General features: G+C 43.9%; 1 protein-coding gene across 1 annotated transcript; it reads left to right on the top strand.

The window, feature by feature from the left end:
* Positions 1-3,498: 3,498 nt before the first annotated feature.
* Positions 3,499-18,253, top strand: LOC141249635 (dead end protein homolog 1-like). Its single transcript, XM_073669720.1, has 6 exons — positions 3,499-3,558; positions 7,650-7,773; positions 11,502-11,960; positions 14,547-14,936; positions 15,584-15,646; positions 18,083-18,253. Exons 1-5 carry the CDS (start codon positions 3,523-3,525, stop codon positions 15,625-15,627), a joined length of 1,053 nt encoding a protein of 350 aa, XP_073525821.1. The 5' UTR covers positions 3,499-3,522; the 3' UTR covers positions 15,628-15,646; positions 18,083-18,253.
* The last annotated feature ends 1,237 nt before the right edge of the window (positions 18,254-19,490 follow it).

The raw sequence follows: 19,490 nt of genomic DNA, 5'->3' as shown, positions 1-19,490 counted from the left end.
TTTATGTGATTATTGTTATTCTGTAATGTCTTTTATTGTCTGTACAAGACCCCTCTAAAATGTAAAGTGCTGCAGAATATGTTGGCGCTATATTAATAATAATTTTTATTTCTACCTTTTTTTGAATCCGCCATACAGTTCCAGAGATATGGGCCTTTTATTATTTAGTGCACCCAATTTGCCATTTTGTCTGGAGCAAATTGGGGGCGTTTTTCACAGGGTAATTATGCCGAACAGCCTAAAGACACGCTACAGATTTTGTATGAAATCTGACAAAAAGAATCATGTCACATTCCAGTGATAGCCTAATAATGCAATGTTCACAGGTTGCGGTTTTCTGCTGCTTTTTCATGCAAATTTTAAGCTGCGTCTTACAGTAACAGCAAAAGCTATGAGATTTCAGAAATCTCAAGCACACATTGTTTTTTTTTCCTGACCGATTTGGAAAACTGCTGTGTTTTTGCAAAATGGAGCATGTCCACGCCAGCGGTTTATTCACTATTCAATGGAGTGAAAAAAAGAAAAGAGAGACTGCAAACAGTAAGGCTGTGTGCCCACTATGTGTTTTTCTAGCATTTTTGCTGCGGAATTTCCGCAGCGAAAACGCTTGATAATACGTGCCCCACGGTCCCCAATGGTAATCCGCATGTGCAAATGTGCACATGCTGCAGAAATTTCCGCTGCGGATTATCAGTGCGGAAAAATCCGCAGCATGGCCATTGATTTTACGGAAGCGCGGCGTTTTCGCCGCCATTGACTTGCATTGGAATACTTAATATCCGCATGACTACATGTGCACATGCGGATATTAAGCGATTCAATGTGCGGATGGTACCCGGGTTTGGAGAAGAGGAGACTCTCCTCCGGACCCGGGTACCATAGAACCTGTAAAAAAAATAATAAAATAAAAAATAAATATTATACTTACCTTCTGATGGACCCCGGTGTCCTTGTCTCGGCTTGCTGGCAGGTTGCGGTGGACTCAAGGACCTGCGGTGACGTTATTTAGTCATGTGACGGGTCATGCGACCACTGACGTCGGCAGGTCCTTTAGTCTACCGCAAGCTGCCGGCAAGCAGAGACAAGCACACCGGGGTCCATCAGAAGGTAAGAATAAACTTTATTTTTTACCATTCTTATTCTTTTAACTATTACTTGGTCACACTATATAAATCCATGCCGGTTGCATGGATTTATATAGTGTGACCAAGTTGTCAAGCACTTTTCCAAGTGATACTAAAATCGCTTGGAAAGCGCTTGACAACCCGCATGCAGAAATGCAAGTGAAGAACGCTTCACATCCGCATGTCCCTGGCAGGAAAAACGCATATACAATCCGCATGTACAATCCGCATGTACAATCCTCATACGTTTTTTTCTGCCAGGGAGATGTAGAAACGCTCAGGAAAAATCAGGAGCATTTCTGCATCGTGGGCACTTAGCCTAAGGCTATGTGCCCACGATGCAGAAATGCTGCATATTTTTTCAGCTTCTCCCTGGCAGGAAAAATGCATGCGGATTTTACATGCGTTTTTCCTGCCAGGTAGAAGTGTTTGTCAAGCGTCTTTGCATGCATTTCTGCATGCGTGTTATCAAGCGCTTTCCAAGCGATTTTAGCATCACTTGGAAAGTGCTTGACAACTTGTTCACACTATATAAATCCATGCAACCGGCATGGATTTATATAGTGTGACCAAGTAATAGTTAAAAGAATAAGAATGGTAAAAAATAAAGATTATACTTACCTTCTGATGGCCCCCGGTGTTTTCTCCGCTACGTCCGGTCTGTTGTATGGGTTGCGGTGGTGTGAGGACCTGCGATGACGTCATTGAGTCATGTGACAGGTCACGGCCAACGTCAGCGGTCGCGTGACCTGTCACATGACTAAATGACGTCCTGGCAGGTCCTCACACCACCGCAACCCATACAACAGACCTCACCGCAAGCCGTACAAGAGACCAGACGCATCGCTGAGGAGGCTGGGGGACATCAGAAGGTAAGTGTAATCTTTATTTTTTATTTTAAATTCTTTTTTTTTTTTTTTACAGGTTCTATGGTACCCGGGTCCGGAGGAGAGTCTCCTGTCCTTCAGACCCGGGTACCATCCGCACATTGAATCGCTTAATATCCGCATGTGCACATGTAGTCATGAAGATATTAAGCGATTCAATGCAAGTCAATGGCGGCAATTACGCTGCGTGTCCGCAAAATTAATGGACATGCTGCGGATTTTTCCGCAATGATAATCCAGAGCGGAAATTTCCACAGCATGTGCACAGCACATGCGGATTATCATTGGGGACCATGGGGCACGTATTATCAAGCGTTTTTTAAGTGTTTTCGCTGCGGAAATTCCGCGGCAAAAATGCTTGAAAAATGCATAGTGGGCTCGCAGCCTTACAGAGACATCACAAAAACCATTGGAGGCTAAAAGCATTAAAAATAAATAAAACGCTGAGGAAACAACCAAGAGAATGAAAGAAAAGATGTCCAGGAAGAAAACCTCCAGCGTTTCCTGATGCGTCTTCGGCTTGAAAAGAAGCGGTGTGAACAGAGCCCAGCACGTCATCAGGGATTGTCAGATGGAGAAATCAATGACAAAGCTGCTCCTGCCCATCGTATTAATAACAGACACCGTCCGTCTGCTCCCTGCGATTCCACAGACTTGTATTATTCGTAGTTTTCATCCATGATGCCGGCAAAAAAAAAACACCGATGTCTCTATGCGCTTTGGGCAGAGACATGGTCTGCAAATAACACAGACATGTGAACAGCCCCATAGACTAGAATGGGTGAAAACATGAATGTGAAAAACGGATGTCTGAACGAGGCCTTATTATATAGTTCACGTTTCCTTTGCACTGCAAACTGTAATGTGTGATCGCGACTTTCTGCCACCAACATCTACAGCAGCTCCACACAGATCCATCAGACACCAGGTGGAGGAAGAAACCCACATGGTGGAGGAAGAAACCCACATGGTGGAGGAAGAAACCCACATGGTGGAGGAAGGGAGCGCAGAGCTGATGGCTTCATGTTGCTAGAATTTATGGATAATGGAAATATCTCTTTAAATCCATGTACAAGGCTCCCACATTGCAGGACACCAGACATCTCATTGCCTCCATCTGTGAAGCCTCCATACACAGCAGATCTCTATCTGCAGATCCAGCTACTAATGTCAGATGTAACAGTGCAGCTGACAATGGCGTCTCCTGTGTATGGAATAGACAGCGAGGAGCCAGGAAGGGTTTTTACAGGGTGAGTAATCCTTTATTTTATTTATTTATTTTACAAAGTTGCGGCAAACTCTTGGCACCAACCACAACTCCCATCCTCCTCCTCCTGACACATCACTTATTACCTCCATGGGGGAGGGCGCAGGGCTGCAGGCAGCCAGTAAGGAGCGAGCATCAGCCAGCTGCCTCAGGATTGGTCAGTGGTCAGGTGGTGTGAGTCAGGGCTGTATATAATCCCCGCACTGGAGGCGGCGGCGGCCACAGACGCTGCAGGAGAGGAGCCATGGAGCAGAAGGGAGCAGCCAGTGCAGCCTGCGAGGTGAGGAGCCACAATCCGGATCATTGCTGCAATCCGTTTCCTCATTAACTTTGTGCAGTTGGTGACTTTCTACCGTGGGGCAGTAGGTTGTATGTTCTGCAGATTGCTAGGAGTTGTAGTTTTTTGCCATACACCCATTTTGCACAGGGAAGTTGGTGGATAATGTTTTTGCTTTGTCTATAGATCAAATCCCAACATCCCCGTGCAAAATAGTCTATTGTACAAACTACAACTCCCAGCAAGATCAGACTAGACAGAAGACAACAGGGGCAAAACACCTAATACAGGAAAAGGAGAATTTCTATAACTTCTCCCCTGTCTTAGCAGGAGGAGTTTGGGACCCTGTAGCCTTTGTCTGGCCTGTGGGATCAGGGGGGTTTTCTGCAGGATGTGTTCCCCTCCTGAACTGTAAATAACCCTACAATGTAACACATTATGCAGGTGCAGATGGCGGCTGTATTGCTGCCAGTGTGTGCTCTAAGGCTAAGTTCACACCTTGTGTACTTGAAGACTTTCTGTGCATTTTGAGCAGTATCAGTATATTAGTGTGAGTAGAAACTTAATCTCAGCATTATTGCATATTTTTTTTTCTGCGACGTGCATCTTTTTGGTGGTTTTCATTCATCTGTTTGAAAGGGGTTCCTAAAAGTGTGTGTGTGCAATCCACACCAGAGACAACTTGTTTACTTAACCCCCTTCATAACTGGTGCGTTTTAATTTTTTTGATCCCCTTGTTCCCTGGTTCTTTTTTTTTTTTTTTTTTTTTTGGCAATATGGCCGTGTGAGGGCTTATTTTTTGCAGGACAAGTTGTACTTGTGAATGACATCACTGGTTTTACCATATTGTGTACTGGAAAATGGGGAAAAATCCAAATGCAGTGAAATTGCAAAAAAGTGCAATTTCAGTTTTTGTTTTTTACCATGTTCACTGATTGCTAAAACTGACCCGCCATTCTTAGTCTCCAGGTCATTACGAGTTCGTTGACACCAAACATGGATAGGTTCTTTTTTGAGTGGTGAAAAAAATCCAAAGTTTGCAAAACAAAAAAGCTCCAGTTTTCGGTATCTGGGGCCGGGTGAGGGCTTATTGTTTGCGTGTCGAGCTGACGTTTTTATTGATGCCATTTTGGGGTAGATCCATTGTTTTGCTCGCCGTTATTGCATTTTATTGCAATGTTGCAGCGACCAAAAAGCGTAAATCTTGAGTTTATAATTTTTTTCTCGTTACACCGTTTACTGATCGGATTAATTTTTTTTTTTTTTTTTATATTGATGGGTCGGACGATACCAAGTAGGTGTTGTTTTTTTTTTTGTTTTAAATGGTGCGAAAGGGGTGATTTAAACTTTTAAATTTTAAAACCTTTTTTTTTTTTTTTTACTTGCTTTTAGGTTGTGTGCCCACAATGCGTTTTTAATCGTTTCCGCAGTAGCAAAAAAATGCTGCAGAAATGCTTAAAAACCGCATGGTAGAAGGCCTGCCATGTTCCCCAATGATAATCCACATGTGCTGTGCACATGCTGCGGAAATTTCCGCTCTGGATTATCATTGCAGAAAAAAAAAAAGCAACAACTACCAATTATTTTGCGGAAGCGCTGCGTTTTCGCTGCCATTGATTTGCATTGAATCGCTTGGATTCCGCATCACTGCATCTGTACATGCGGAATCAATGTGTTTCAATGTGCGGATGGTACCCGGGTGTGGAGGACAGGAGACTCCCCTCCAGACCCAGGTACCATAGAACCTGTAAAAAAAAAAAAAAAAAAAAAAATACATTTACCTTCTGATGGCCCCTGGTCTCCTTGTCTTCGCTTGCCAGCAGATTGTGGTGGACTGAAGGACCTGCGCTGACGTCTGTCATGTAACGGCAGGTCCTTCAGTGTAGTGTACCGCGAGCTGCCGGCAGCCAGGACGAGGCAAAGCAAGACTCTGGGAGACATCAGAAGGTAAGTATATAGATTTTTTTTCTTTTACGCTCACACTATATAAATCCATGCCGGTTGCATGGATTTATATAGTGTGACCAAGTTGACAAGCACTTTCCAAGTGATGCTAAAATCGCCTGGAAAGCTCTTGTCAATCCGCATATATTACGCAGGAAAGACGCATGTACAATCCGCATGCGGAAATGCATGTGAAGAACGCTTCACTTCCGCTTGTCCCTGGCAGGAAAAACGCATGTACAATCCGCATGCGTTTTTTTCTGCCAGGGAGATGTAGAAACGCTCAGGAAAAAATCCTGAGCATTTCTGCATCGTGGGCACATAGCCTTAGGCTATGTGCCCACGATGCAGAAATGCTGCATATTTTTTACGCTTCTCCCTGGCAGGAAAAACGCATGTGGATTTTACATGCGTTTTTCCTGCCAGGTAGAAGCGTTTGTCAAGCGTTTTTTGCATGCATTTCTGCATGCGGGTTATCAAGCGCTTTTCCAAGTGATTTTTAGCATCACTTGGAAAAGTGCTTGACAACTTGTTCACACTATATAAATCCATGCAACCGGCATGGATTTATAGTAGTGTGACCAAGTTAGTTAAAAAAAGAAAAAGAATGGTAAAAAATAAAAAATAAAGTTTATACTCGCCTTCTGTTGTCCTCCCGGTGTTCCCTCTGCCGCGTCCGGTGTCTTGCAATGCTCGCGGTGGTGTGAAGGACCTGCAGTGACGTCATTGAGCCATGTGATGGGTCACATGACTTCGTGACGTCATAGCAGGTCCTTTACAACAGCGCGAGCAGTGCAAGACACCGGACGGAGCAGACAAAACACCGGGAGGACAACGGAAGGCGAGTATAAACTTTATTTTTTATTTTAAATTTTTTTTTTTTTTACAGTTTCTATGGTACCCAGGTCTGGATGAGTCTCCTCTCCTCCAGACTTGGGTACCATCTGCACATAGAAACGCATAATATCTGTGTACAAAGGTACTGACACGAATATTATGCGTTTCAATGCAAGTCAATGGTGGCGATTACGTTGCGTGTCCGCAAAATTAATGGACATGCTGTGGATTTGACCGCAACATGGGCATTGACATTGCGGCTTGTCATTGGGGACCATGGGGGGCAAATTACCAAGCGTTTATGCTGCGGAAATTCCGCAGCATAAGCGCTTGGAAAACGCATAGTGGGCACGCAGCCTAATAGTCTCCATGGGAGAGTAGAAGCAGCAGTTACCTGATTGGCTCTGCTGCATACAGGCGATGAGCAGATCGTGTGTATGTAGCAGATTTGCTTACTTGCTTTCAGCACTGGCCATGACAACTACAGGGGTCTGCTGCAGACCCTGGGTTGTCGTGCCAACCCATCGGTGACCCGCAATCATGTGAAGGGGTCACCAATGGGCGGGGCCAATGACTTTCTTCTGGCACAGCACTGTTAAATGCTGCCGTCAGAGATGGACAGCGGCATATAGCTAGTTAATAGCCATGAGTAGCTCCTGATTCCACCCATGGCTGTTGCAGGCACATGTCAGCTGTAAGGATCAGCTGACATGTGCCCGGTTTAGCGCTGGCTCAGCACTGGAGTCTGCGCTGAACCAGGGTTATGATGTGGGGCGTACTATTACTGACCAAATCATAAAGGGGGTAAAGCACCTTTCCAGTGTGTTATGTCAGTGCTGGAGTGGTTCTTCTATTGTAGGGTCCCTGCACCTGGTCTGATGCACTCCCTCAGGCGTCTGCACCATTTCTCCAGTTGTCTCCAACACTGTGACCTCCCGGATCGTTGCAGTGTTTGCTGGATGAGACTTGCAAAAGGTGAAGACTGGTAGTTAAAAGGGTTGTCCACTACTATTCAAAATAGCCCAATGTGTTTTTATGATGAAAAGAAGCTTCTTTCTAATAGCCTCCTCTGCTGTCTTTGCCTGTGAGCAGTGCTTCAACACCTTGAAGACTGACTCTTTATTTGCCATTCAGTTCAGCACACTTTACCCCCATTATCTGGGGGTCAGAAGTGCATGCACATGTCATCTCATCTGCTTCCCAACATGTTTTACTGCAGGTAAATCGCATCGTCCAGGAATCACCAGCTAATGATGATGGTGTCTAGTGAAGCCGGTTTCTTCCATTATAACCCTTCTGTTTTATTATCTTAGCCTCAGATATGGCTCAACTCTGTGAACAGGAAAAATAAAGCTGGACTCATCGAGTGGATGAGGAGCTCTAATGTATCACTGGTGCAAGAGAATGGACAGAGGAAATATGGTGGCCCTCCTCCAGGTAGGTCTCATACTTGTGGAGTTGGTTCTTGCACAAAGACCAAGTGCCAAAAGGCTAAATACTTGTATTGGGGTATAATCATAGATCGAACCAAAACAAGGAATTAACCCCTTTTTTTAAAATATAGCTTTTAATGAATATAATTAAAAGTATTCATAAATATCCCAGAGGATAAAACCCACTAAAAATAGGTGTCCATGTATTGGGGTAAGGGTATTTAGGGGTAAATAGGTAACAGACTGGTCCTAGGTTTTCCCTAATGTCCTGAGAACCTTTGTTATACACCATCTAAGACAGGGACACATTACGGTTTTACCCTGGTTTCTGACTCATTGGCACTGCTGCACTTTAATATTGGTCTTTTACCTGTACTGTTCCATTTGAGAAGGCTGGTAAAAAGTGACTTGGATATGAATGTGCAGGACTATATCTACATGCCAACCATTTTTGAATTGTCATACTTTTTGCTTGGTTATTTTTTAGTTTAAAGCATTTAAAATTGGACTTCCTGCTGGTTATAGTCTAGTACAAGTATAACTGGGATATACTATCATTTGCACAGATCTCCATATATGTATATAAGTATGTGCAACTGTCATCTTCACATTAACTGTTTTAGATCCTATTGCTGGCTTTTAGCCTACCATTGGTTTATATATGGTTACTCATCCCTTTTATACCTTTTTGAGAGACTGATAAATATGGTTTATTTTTAAAGGACTCAGCGTGGTTGACGCTGTACCTCTGTCTGAGCGGGGACAACAAGCCATATCGCTAGGGTGCTAAATGTCCGCTGTTGGGTAGGTTCTCGGCACATTAGGGAAAATCTAGGGCCAGTTGGAGTTGGTTATTTGCATCCTGGAAAGGTCTTGGGTTTTCTAAGGTTGGTTATAGGTGCTGACTTATTACAGATGCCTATTACTTACTCCTGAGTAGTTCAATGCCAAGATATGGATAGAACTGCATAGGGAATCTCTAGGGGTTGCTTCTTAAAGGGAAGTTGCCACTCCACCTTCCCCAAAGAGTAAACTTGAAAGAGAAGTTTTGTTCAATACTAGGAGCAGTGGAGTAATGGGACCCCCCCCCCCAGGCTCTGTACACTTCTATGGGACCCCCACCCACTCTGTTAACTTCTATGGAAGCAGTAGAGTAATTGGACCCTCCCCCCTGCTCTGTCCACTTCTATGGGCGCAGTAGAGTAATGGGACCCCCCCTGCTGTCCACTTCTATGGGAGCAGTAGAGTAATGGGACCCCCCCCCCACGCTCTGTCCACTTCTATGGGAGCAGTAGGGTAATGGGACCCACCCCCCAGGCTCTGTCCACTTCTATGGGACCACCCCACTCTGTCTACTTCTATGGGAGCAGTAGAGTAATGGGACCCCCCCCCCCCCCCCACTCTGTCCACTTCTATGGGAGCAGTGACCCAGACCTCTGCGTCCCAGCACCTCGTGTCAGTTGTGTCTAGATTAGAGTTGTTCCTGTGAGGTCTCCTTCCAGCAGCTCCTCTAGATGGCTCACTAGTGAGGTGACTATAATGGAGGGGCTGTAGTGAGGAGCCTGGATTATGAGGCACAAGAATAAATTACTCTTTTAATAAATATTAGTCATTTGTTACAACAGCTTTATAAATGTAGTTGTGTGGCTTTTAATGTGTATTTTTTTTTTGGTGGGGGGGGGTATTGCTCAAGTTCTTAATGGAGTAAACATCAAAAACTGTACATTAACTTTTCTTTACATAGGGGAAAACAAATTCTGCTAAATTCAGTGTTTCTTACTAATTCCCTTCACCCAAATTAATATTTTCCTCCCTGTCTTCCAAGAGTCATAACTTTTTTTTTTTTTTTTTTTCCCAATCCATAGAGCTGTATGAGGGCTTGTTTTTTTGCAGGATGAGTTGTACTTTTGAATGGCGCCATTCTTTATGCCACATAGTGTACTGGATAACAGGAAAAATTCCAAGTGTTGTGAGATTGCAAAAAAAGTGCAATTTCACAGTTTATTTACCATGTTCAATATATGGTAAAATTGACCTAGCAATATGATTGCCCCAGGTCAGTACAAGCATGCAGATGCCAAACATGTATAGGTTTTTTGTAAAAATTTGTATGTGAGGGCTTATTTTTTGCAGTTAGCTGGTCTTTGTATTAACATTTTGGGGTTGATATGTTTTGATCCCCTCTTATTGCAATGTTGTGGTGAATAAACAATATATAATTTGATCGCTTTGATTTTTTTTTTTTCTTACTGTTCACTGATGAAATTCATTCATTTTATTTTGCTAGATTTGGTATCACCACATTCAGAAATGCCCAATGTTTTTTCTTTTATGGGGCAAAAGGGTGTTTTAAATTTAATTTTAAACACTTTTAGGCTATGTGCTCACAATGCAGAAATGCTCCAAGTTTTTCCTGAGCGTTTCTGCATCTCCCTGGCAGAAAAAACGCATGCGGATTGTACATGTGTTTTTCCTGCCAGGGACAAGTTTAAGTGAAGTGGTTTTTGCATGCATTTCCACATGCGGGTTATCAAGCGCTTTTCAAGCGATTTTAGCATCACTTGGAAAGTGCTTGACAACTGGTCACACTATATAAATCCATGCAACTGGCATGGATTTATATAGTGATCAAAAGAATGGTAAAAAATAAATCTATACTTGTCTTCTGATGGCCCCCGGTGTCCTTATCTTGGCTTGCTGGCAGCTCGCGGTAGATTAAAGGACCGGCTGACATCAGTGGTTGTGTGACCGGTCACATGACTAAATGACGTCACTGCAGGTCCTTTAGTCTACCGTGAGCTGCCTGCAAGCCAAGACAACGACACCGGGGGCCATCAGAAGGGAAGTATAATATTTATTTTCTTTTTTTTAAATTTATTTGTTTTACTACAGGTACTATGATACCAAAGTCTGTAGGAGAGTCTCCTCTTCTCCAAACCCGGGTACCATCCGCACATTGAAACGCATGGATTCTGCATGTACAGATGCAGTGATGCGAATTCCATGCATTCCAATGTAAGTCAATGGCTGCAAAAACATCATGCTTACGCAAAATAACTGGTAGTGCTGCGGATTTTTCCGCAGCACATGTGGATTATCACTGGGTAACACGGCAGACCTTCTACCAGGCGTTTTTTTAAGCATTTCTGCAGCAGAATTACCGCTGCGGAAACTCTTAAACACATTATGGTTGTGTGCCCACTATGCATTGGTCACCTCCAAAAAAAAATAATCTTGAAGCTGTGATCATTGATCACCTGTGCTATACATAGCAGTGCTTCAGCTATGTATAGCACATGTGGGGAGTAGACAGCTCCCTCTTCCACAATTATACAATGCTATCTTCGTCTTGAGCAAATTGAGATGCCAGGGTGAAAGGTTTGCTTTGTAGTGCAGTACACTACTATTTCCAGGAGTCCTTTGTCTGAATAAGGGCCTAAAAGCAGGATATGTCCTGCAGACTGCACTCTGCCCAGGTCTGATCTAGAGGGACCTTGAGCTATTAAAGTGCTTGTCCAGTCCAAATCGACAGTGACTGCAGACTTGTCAACTTGGACCAAACAACCCCTTTAACCAAACCAGAGAATGGTTAAAAGGTGTATCTCTTGGGGAGATGGTATGACCAGTTTACATCTGGTCACCGGTGGTCCAAGCAGTACAAGTCTAATGAAGAATTGACCATAGCACCTTCAACTTTTGAGTTGTCTCTCTGGAAATTTTATTTTTTTGCAGGTTGGGTTGGAGAAACTCCTCCACATGGTTCTGAAATTTTTATTGGCAATATTCCTCAGGAGATCTATGAAGATACACTGATACCCCTCTTTCAGTCTGTGGGAAAGCTGTACGAGTTCCGGTTAATGATGACCTTCAGTGGCCTCAACCGTGGCTTTGCTTATGCACGGTATTTCTCCAAACGCATTGCAGATCAGGCCATTGCCCAAATTGGTAGCCATGAAATTCAAGGCGTAAAGATCTTTGTGTGCCGAAGCACAGAAAAATGTGAGCTGATGTTGGACGGGCTGCCATTGCTCATGGAACAAGCTGCATTAGAGGACTTACTGGGAGAGATGACACCCGGAGTAGATTTGGTCTCCCTCTATGCCAGTCCTTTCACCGACCTGAAGAACATGGCTGTTGTGAAGTATAACTCTCACCGAGAAGCAGCCCTGGCAAAGAAAAGCCTGTGTGAAGGTTTGTATATTTGAACTATCCTGTCTATACCTTATATCCTACATCTACAGAACTTTTGTTTTGCTTCTTAACTGTACCTGGAAACTGTGGTCCTCAACATTGAAATTGCAGCTTGCATAGTCATGGAGTTGTGTAAAGGCAGCTGTGAGGGGGGGATTCTTGCATATAGCGCTCATTCATGACTCTTAATAAATAAAGATATACATTATATATTTCCCCTCTTAAACTCCTATTCAAAGCACTGGCTTGGCCTCTTGGAGATTATTTGGATCGGGTGGGGGATGCCATAGCAAAGCATGGAAATATGCTCATGGTGCATGACTCTCCTTTAGTAACCTCCTGCACGAGTCAATGCTGTCGCTACATCTACACTGAGACCTGCTCTAAACTATGGTGGGGGCATGTTCTTCATTCCTTCAAGTGTTGCTGACTGCTTATGATTGGTCAGCACTTGCTCAGCAGCCTCTTACATGGTCAAAAGGAAAAGGCTTCCAGCTGGAGACCCCCCTTTTGGTTGTCTTCACAGCTGGTCAGGACAAATTTCCATGCTCCTGCATACTGAGCCACAACAGGTGAGCTGGCATCTTCTCACCTATTATATCCTAATGGACTTTTACATGGTGTCAGTTAAACATTTTGAAGAGTTCTTTAATAGCTAAGCACTAAGGCTGTGTGCCCACTATGCATTTTTCAATTGTTTCTGCCGTTGAATTTCTGCAGCAAAAACGCTTGGTAATACGTGCCCCATGGTCCCCAATGATCCGCATGTGCTGTGCACATGCTGCGGAAATTTCCACTGCGGATTATCATTGCGGAATAATCTACAGCATGTCCATTAATTTTGCAGACACGCAGGGTAATCGCCGCCATTGACTTGCATTGGACCGTGTGACATCTGCATATGTGGATATCACACGGTTCAATATGCAGGTGGTACCCAGGTCTGGAGGAGAGGACTCTCCTCCAGACCCAGGTACCATAGTACATGGATTTATATAGTGTGACCAAGTTGTCAAGCACTTTTCCAAGTGATGCTAAAATTGCTTGGAAAAGCGCTTGATAACCCGCATGCAGGAATGCATGCAAAAACGCTTGACAAACGCTTCTACCTAAGAGCTCAACAAGTGACTGGAAGGCAGAGGTCCAAAACCTTCAGCTCGGCGATAGTTCTGACTTCACAGTGAGGATTATAGGGGACCTGTCCACAGGATTTTGAGGATTATAGGGGACCTGTCCACAGGATTTTGACCTCTTAAGACATGGCTGTAATTCTTCTAAAGCTGATTAAAATTATATATTTTTAAGAAAACCATTGTCCTTCAGCTGTGGAAGTTTTATGCTAAGGAGTTGTAGGTCACCACTGGTCTCTTGCCTGAACATTCACAACCCTATCCTGGTCAATGGGGTTTTTTTTTTTTTTTTTATAACCTACTGCCTCTGGCCAAAATCTCAAAATGCAGTCATTTCAGGCAAGTGGGCATGTGCATTAACTTCCAAATTACATAATTGAACTGAGAATTTGATCTGCCCATGCACGACCCCTGCATCCTTCAGACAGTTGTAGACTGGAGGCAGGTGGGATGTGGATAACTCTGAATAAAAAGTGCAACAAACATTGCTGCAGTGGTGCATTAGCATAAAACCTCCACAGCTGATTATAGAAGAACAAAACTTTTCTTCCATCTATTTTAAATCCCCTGCAAAACATTACAGCTACTTCAGTTAAGAATCCGAAATCCTGATAAAACACTCTTTAAAGGAGTTTTCTTGCTCCAAAAAACAAACTTTCTACCCAGCACTGTCCCTGAGCAGTCAGACCACTCTTTCTAGCAATTCTGCTGCTTCACATCAACAGACATGATTTTCTCGGCTGCTCTGTTGTTGGGGTGACTGTTCACATGATGCTGATTGACAGCCGGCTCCGCAGAGTTGAGTCCATCAATCAGCATGATGCTGGCAGTCACGTGCCATGAGCAGAAGAGAAGGAGCTGCTCTGTCAACATGACATCACTGGAAGCCATAGGAGACATTTCTGTACTGTATCACATAGATTGGTGCCAGGCACAACTAAGCCCATGAGAATTAAAATGCTGCTGGATAACACCTTCACGTGTACTAGCAAAGCAAATGCTGAATCTCTGGGGGTGAAGATCACTGTAAACTCCTGTAGCCTTTTCATTAAATGGCACCACACATGGATTTCAATTGAAAGGTCTCAACAGTACTGTTGTGTAGGAGGAATGTGGGCTAATGACTAGTATGGGGGCAAAAGAACTGACCTTTTGTATCCTTCCCCCTTGTATAAACATAAAAAATCACCACCTTTTCCAGATACAAAATACATTGTGGCACTTAAGCTGTTTGCATGGTTTACAGCATACTTAGTTCTGTGGGGAAACATTTAGTAACGTTAGTTTAGATTTCCGCTTGATATAGGCTTTGGAGTCCAGGGGATGGTCCTATTAATTGGCCATACGTGAGTGACTAAGCAGCTCTGTAGGACCACCCACTGGACTCCTTTCTGTGTAGTGACTAAGACTGCCCACTAATTCATGCATGTAATATTTATACTTCACCTTTCAACAGGTACCCGGACACTCTACGGCTGCATCTTCACAGTGGACTGGCTCCAGCAATCAATAAGGCTTAAGATGCAATCTGGCACCTTGGCAAAGCCCAATTCCCTTCTCCCTCTGATATCAAATAAACTGCTCATTCTGGAGAAACTTGCACCTACCGCCACGCAGTGTCTTCAGCTTCTTTGTGAGAAGCTAATGTTTGGGCAGCCAGTCTACCAAATAAAGTTCCTGCGATATGGCAATTGTGGATGGCTTCGCTTTTGGTACTTTGTGCTAATTCCAAACCATGGTGTGCCATTCACTGGCTATTCCTGGCTGGTTGGAGACAAGCTCATTCCTACTGAAAAGTACCAGCAAGCTAAGGAGATGGTGGCCTCAATTATCATAAAGGAGTTTGGTGAGTGGATGCAAAGTGTAAAAAAAAAAAAAAATCCCCTTTAAGAAGAGTCGCTTGGCTAATCTTTTTTTGGTCTCCATCCACAGAAGAGACTTGGTGACCCTTCTGATCCTAGCAGTGGGGTCCATTCTGCTGCTAAACTTTAAAGTTGACTGTAGGAGCTGATCACTGCATCATTCATGTATTCTGGCAGATACAAGGTCACCAGCACAGATCTCCTCTGAAATGGGAATAACCCTTTAAATTAACACAATTGGCTATTGTCAGTGCTTTTTAAAATACAAATGGTCTCTTCAGAGAGGAAGAGGACTAGAACTCTAGTGCCACCTAAGGGAAATAGCGATCCTAAAAGTAATTAGTGACCCTTTAAGGAGCCTTATCACATGACTTGGGATATCAGCCAGAAACTCAATTTGTTGACACTTGTTTCGGGGTACTGCCCCTCGTCTGTGCAAAGTGAATTCTGGTTTGGCTGGGTGGGAGGTGACAGACTGTCTAAGTGGTAACATTACTCCTTGTGGAGAGCGACATGTTAACCATGTCTCTCCGCAAGGAGAAATGTTACCCCTTTCAAAATACAAGCACTTTTTTGCATTTGCTAAAAATTTGCAGCTGTTTGAGAATTTACTTTTTAATTTTTTTTACAGCTTGTGTAGGAGACCAACCACCGCTGCGGTCTACATTGTGTTGAAGGTTGCAAGGATTAAGAGGTAACTGGATGCTCCAGCAATCATGTCCACCTGAAAAAGTAAGCTAAATAGAAAAGGCCTTGTAAGTGCTGTGCATGTTCTGGTATTTAAAAGCACTATCCAACAATACAAATTGATGAAAAGTAAAACCCTTTGAGTGGCATCTGATCCCCTGGGATTGTCACTGACTGAGGCAGTGCTGGTCTCTGCTCACTCATTCCTTACAATGCACGCTGACTGGGCTCTTGCTGGCTCATCACTTATCAGAGCTGGTGAGGGAGCGCACTGTCACTATGCATATTGAACAGTGACCAAATCCTACTGAGAATATGTTGGGCATGAACAACCTACGCATGCCTAGTAGAGCAGGGACTAGCTCAGCCCCTGAAACCAACATCCCTGGCTCTTGTTTCAGGGTCATGGACTGGTTCTGGGTGTGGACAGAGGCTGGAACAGTGACTGTAATCAAATGGAGAAATATTAACCCCGTCACAACCTAAGACATAAGTACATGATAGGTTGTGTTCCTCCATTTAATGTCTGCTCTGGCACTGAGCCCACATCTTTCCCAGCATATGACAGCTGATCTGATCAGCTATCATGTGCCCCTAACAGCCACAGGGGGAATTGTGATCCACCCATGGCTGTTAACATCTTAAATGCCTGTCAATGTTTCAGCAGACCCTGGCTGTCATGACAACCCATCCACACCCTGCAATCGCGTGACAAAGGCACCAATGTGCAAGATTTGTGACCCACTTCTGGTTGGCCCCTTGAATGAGTAGAAGTGTTCACACGCTCCCCCTTAAATATTTGATTTTAACTGAAAGAATGAAAAATATTCCAGAAGCCCATCACCTGTGACTGCTCCTCTGGGTCTATCCCCATCCACACCATGAGACTTGTGGCTGTTAGTATCTCAGGGGCCTCAAGTCATTGTTCTAATGAGATTAATGGAATGATGGCTTTCCTTGATTACTAATCTTAGCCTGCATGTCTTCCTCTGCTTACTACCACTGAATGGAAGCATTAATTCCTGAGGCTGAACTGACAAGCAAACCAATCACTAATAAAACCATAATATTGACTGAACCAGTGCTCTGTGCTAGAAATAGTCTGCATCCCTTAAGGCCCCGTCAACGCTTAGCGACGCTGCAGCGATCCCGACAACGATACGACCTGTCAGGGATCGTTGCTGCGTCGCTATGTGGTCGCTGGTGAGCTGTCAAACAGGCAGGCTCACCAACGATCAGGGGAGCAGCGACATCGTGGAAAGAATCTTTCCACGATGTCCTGCTCCTGGTTACCAGCCTGCTGAAGCAGGAGCAGGCTGGTAACTATGGTAAACATTGGGTTACTAGGGGCACACGCGCACCTAGTAACCCGTTGTTTATCATGGTTAAGAGCCTGCTAAAGTGAGTGGTAACCTCCCATGAACAGCGGGTTACTAAGTGCGTGTGTGCCCCTAGTAACCCGATGTTTATCATGGTTACCAGCCTGATCGCTGGTGACACACAGCGATGTGTGCTGACCAGCGGGAGGGCAACGACCAAAAAATGGTCCAGGACATTCTGCAGCGATCTCACAGCAGGGGCCTGATCGCTGCAAAGTGTCACACATAGCGACGTCGCTGGTGAGGTCGCTGTTGCATCACCAAAAACGTGACTCAGCAGCGATCTCGCTATGTGAGACAGGGGCTTAAGAGCCGTGGGCTCCACTCTACATGCATTAGTCCAGTAGTCTTTAGAACAAGGCCAGCTCCTCACATTAACTACTTCACAACATATAATGTATATTTAAGTGGCAAAAACCCTTTTAAGCTACAAAAAACTCCCCAAAGGTGGACAACTCTTTAAAAGGGGTACTGCAGGGATATATTTGTACTGTTCATGCACCGTTTTATGATCTTTATAACCCTTGCAATTCCATGTGAGAGGAGCTGCTCCTCACTGCTGTTACTGTCTGGGTCATTACATCATACAAAGTGTTGCTCCCCACCCCACTAGTGTACAGCCAGCCTGAAGAGGGGGCATGGTGGGGGCGAGGCCTGCTCACAGCTAGTAGCCCTGCAGTGGATGACCTTATCAAGGGACTGGTTACTAGCAGGGATCAGGCCAGACCCCCACCACCCTGACCCCAGACTGCAGACAGGGAGACATTATCAGGGGGGCTAGTGTGACAGGAGTTGCTTTTCACTCAAACTGGCTGTTCCTTGGAGGGAGGTGGGGTTGCAGCACACCAGTGTATTATGGAATAACCCAGATGGGAGGGGGGAGCAGTGAGGAGCAGCTTCTGTTACATGGAATTACAAGGCTTATAAAGATCATAAAACTGACTGCACATATCATCTTTATAGTTGGAGTACAGGAACAGTACAATTCCACCCCCAGAGTACCCCTTTAACACTTGTGACATTTAAATGTTTATATAACTTTTGTTTTTTCTCTTTTCTTTCAGGTTCCAATGCAGAGTCTGTTTTTTATATGAAAGATCCTGCTGTTTAGTTTTTTTTATATGCAACGGATCACTCCTATGAATGTCCACAGACCTTGTCTTTTTTAAGCTATTTTATCTACCAGGGCCAGTTGCCACTCTTTGACCCTTTCCCCAGAATGTTAAATTCAGGTTATGGAGAGACGACCACTGCTATTCCACAGACTGCTTCATCTTGATGTGTCTGGCTCTTACACAACACACAATAATTGGATGTTCATCTATTTCCTCCATCTTTGTTACACTGGACTTGTCACATTTTATTGTTGGCACTTTTATAAGCACAAGTTTGTTTTTATTGCACTTTCATGTTCCGTAATGTTCACTATAGAACTATATTTAGCATAATGTGAGCACTTGAAGAGCTTTGTGGTTTGCAGGCTTATTGGGTACAACATTTTATACTGTATTGATATAAGTGACAAATTTTTATATAAAGGTTTTGCAAATTATTTCCAATTTCTTTATTTTTGCCTTTGTTAATGTCTCGAAGATGGGCACAAAACTTCCCCTTTAGCTTGATGGGCAGCAAATCTACATAGGGCCTATACAAGACCTACTTCACTCACCATGTGATGTGCTGATGGGTCAAGTAATGTTTGGCCTGTGTTGGGGGAAGAGATCAGGCATGTTGAATTTTAACATGCCTGATCCTTTGTTCTCAAAGATGTACTTGTTCCAGGGGCCAAAAGTACATAATTCTCACCTTCTGGGCAAGGGACACCCTCCCAAGTGAATTCTTGGGAATGATACCTGGGTTGATGAAATGACACCAATAACTGAGCACAAAAAAGCCTTGGCCCACTGGAGCACGAGAATCTAATTATCTCCAAACTTCAAATAAAGATTACACAAGAACCACAGGATGGATTTCATCAACCAAGGTATCATTTTAATGAGTAATGGCACCAACCTGACACGGCCTGTAGTTTACTTGGCACAATGCTGACTGGTTTCCTTTTAAATCATACAAAATTACAAGCATCCTGCCATTGTTGCCCTTTCCAAATTGTGTTCTTGCCCATGTGTGTTCCCCACCAAAACTGGATTCAGATGTTTTGCTGACTGGGCCACTGACCATAATGGTGCTGATGGTCCATGTGTTCCTTGTCATGCATGGTTTTCAGACATATATGCCAACTGGAGGATGATGGCAAGACTTGGTGGTCTGTCTCCAGTAGGTCTATATACCCAAAAACTGCTTAACAACAAAGTACAGCTTTAATTCAAGTATGGACTAAGCAACTAGTTAGCTTTCAGGTGTCACTGCCATGGCCAGACAATATGGCATGTGGGTTTTTGGGTGGAAGCTTTATCAACTCTACTACATATTTGATTAGACTCATGGATGTACATACACCAGGGCTGCTCT

This window comes from Phyllobates terribilis, unplaced genomic scaffold (genome assembly GCF_046119375.1).
Source record: "Phyllobates terribilis strain yellow unplaced genomic scaffold, ASM4611937v1 Scaffold_2__4_contigs__length_985480577, whole genome shotgun sequence".
Lineage (NCBI taxonomy): Eukaryota > Metazoa > Chordata > Amphibia > Anura > Dendrobatidae > Phyllobates > Phyllobates terribilis.
Note: the sequence above shows the minus strand (reverse complement) of the source record. Positions and strands in the feature narration are given on the sequence as shown.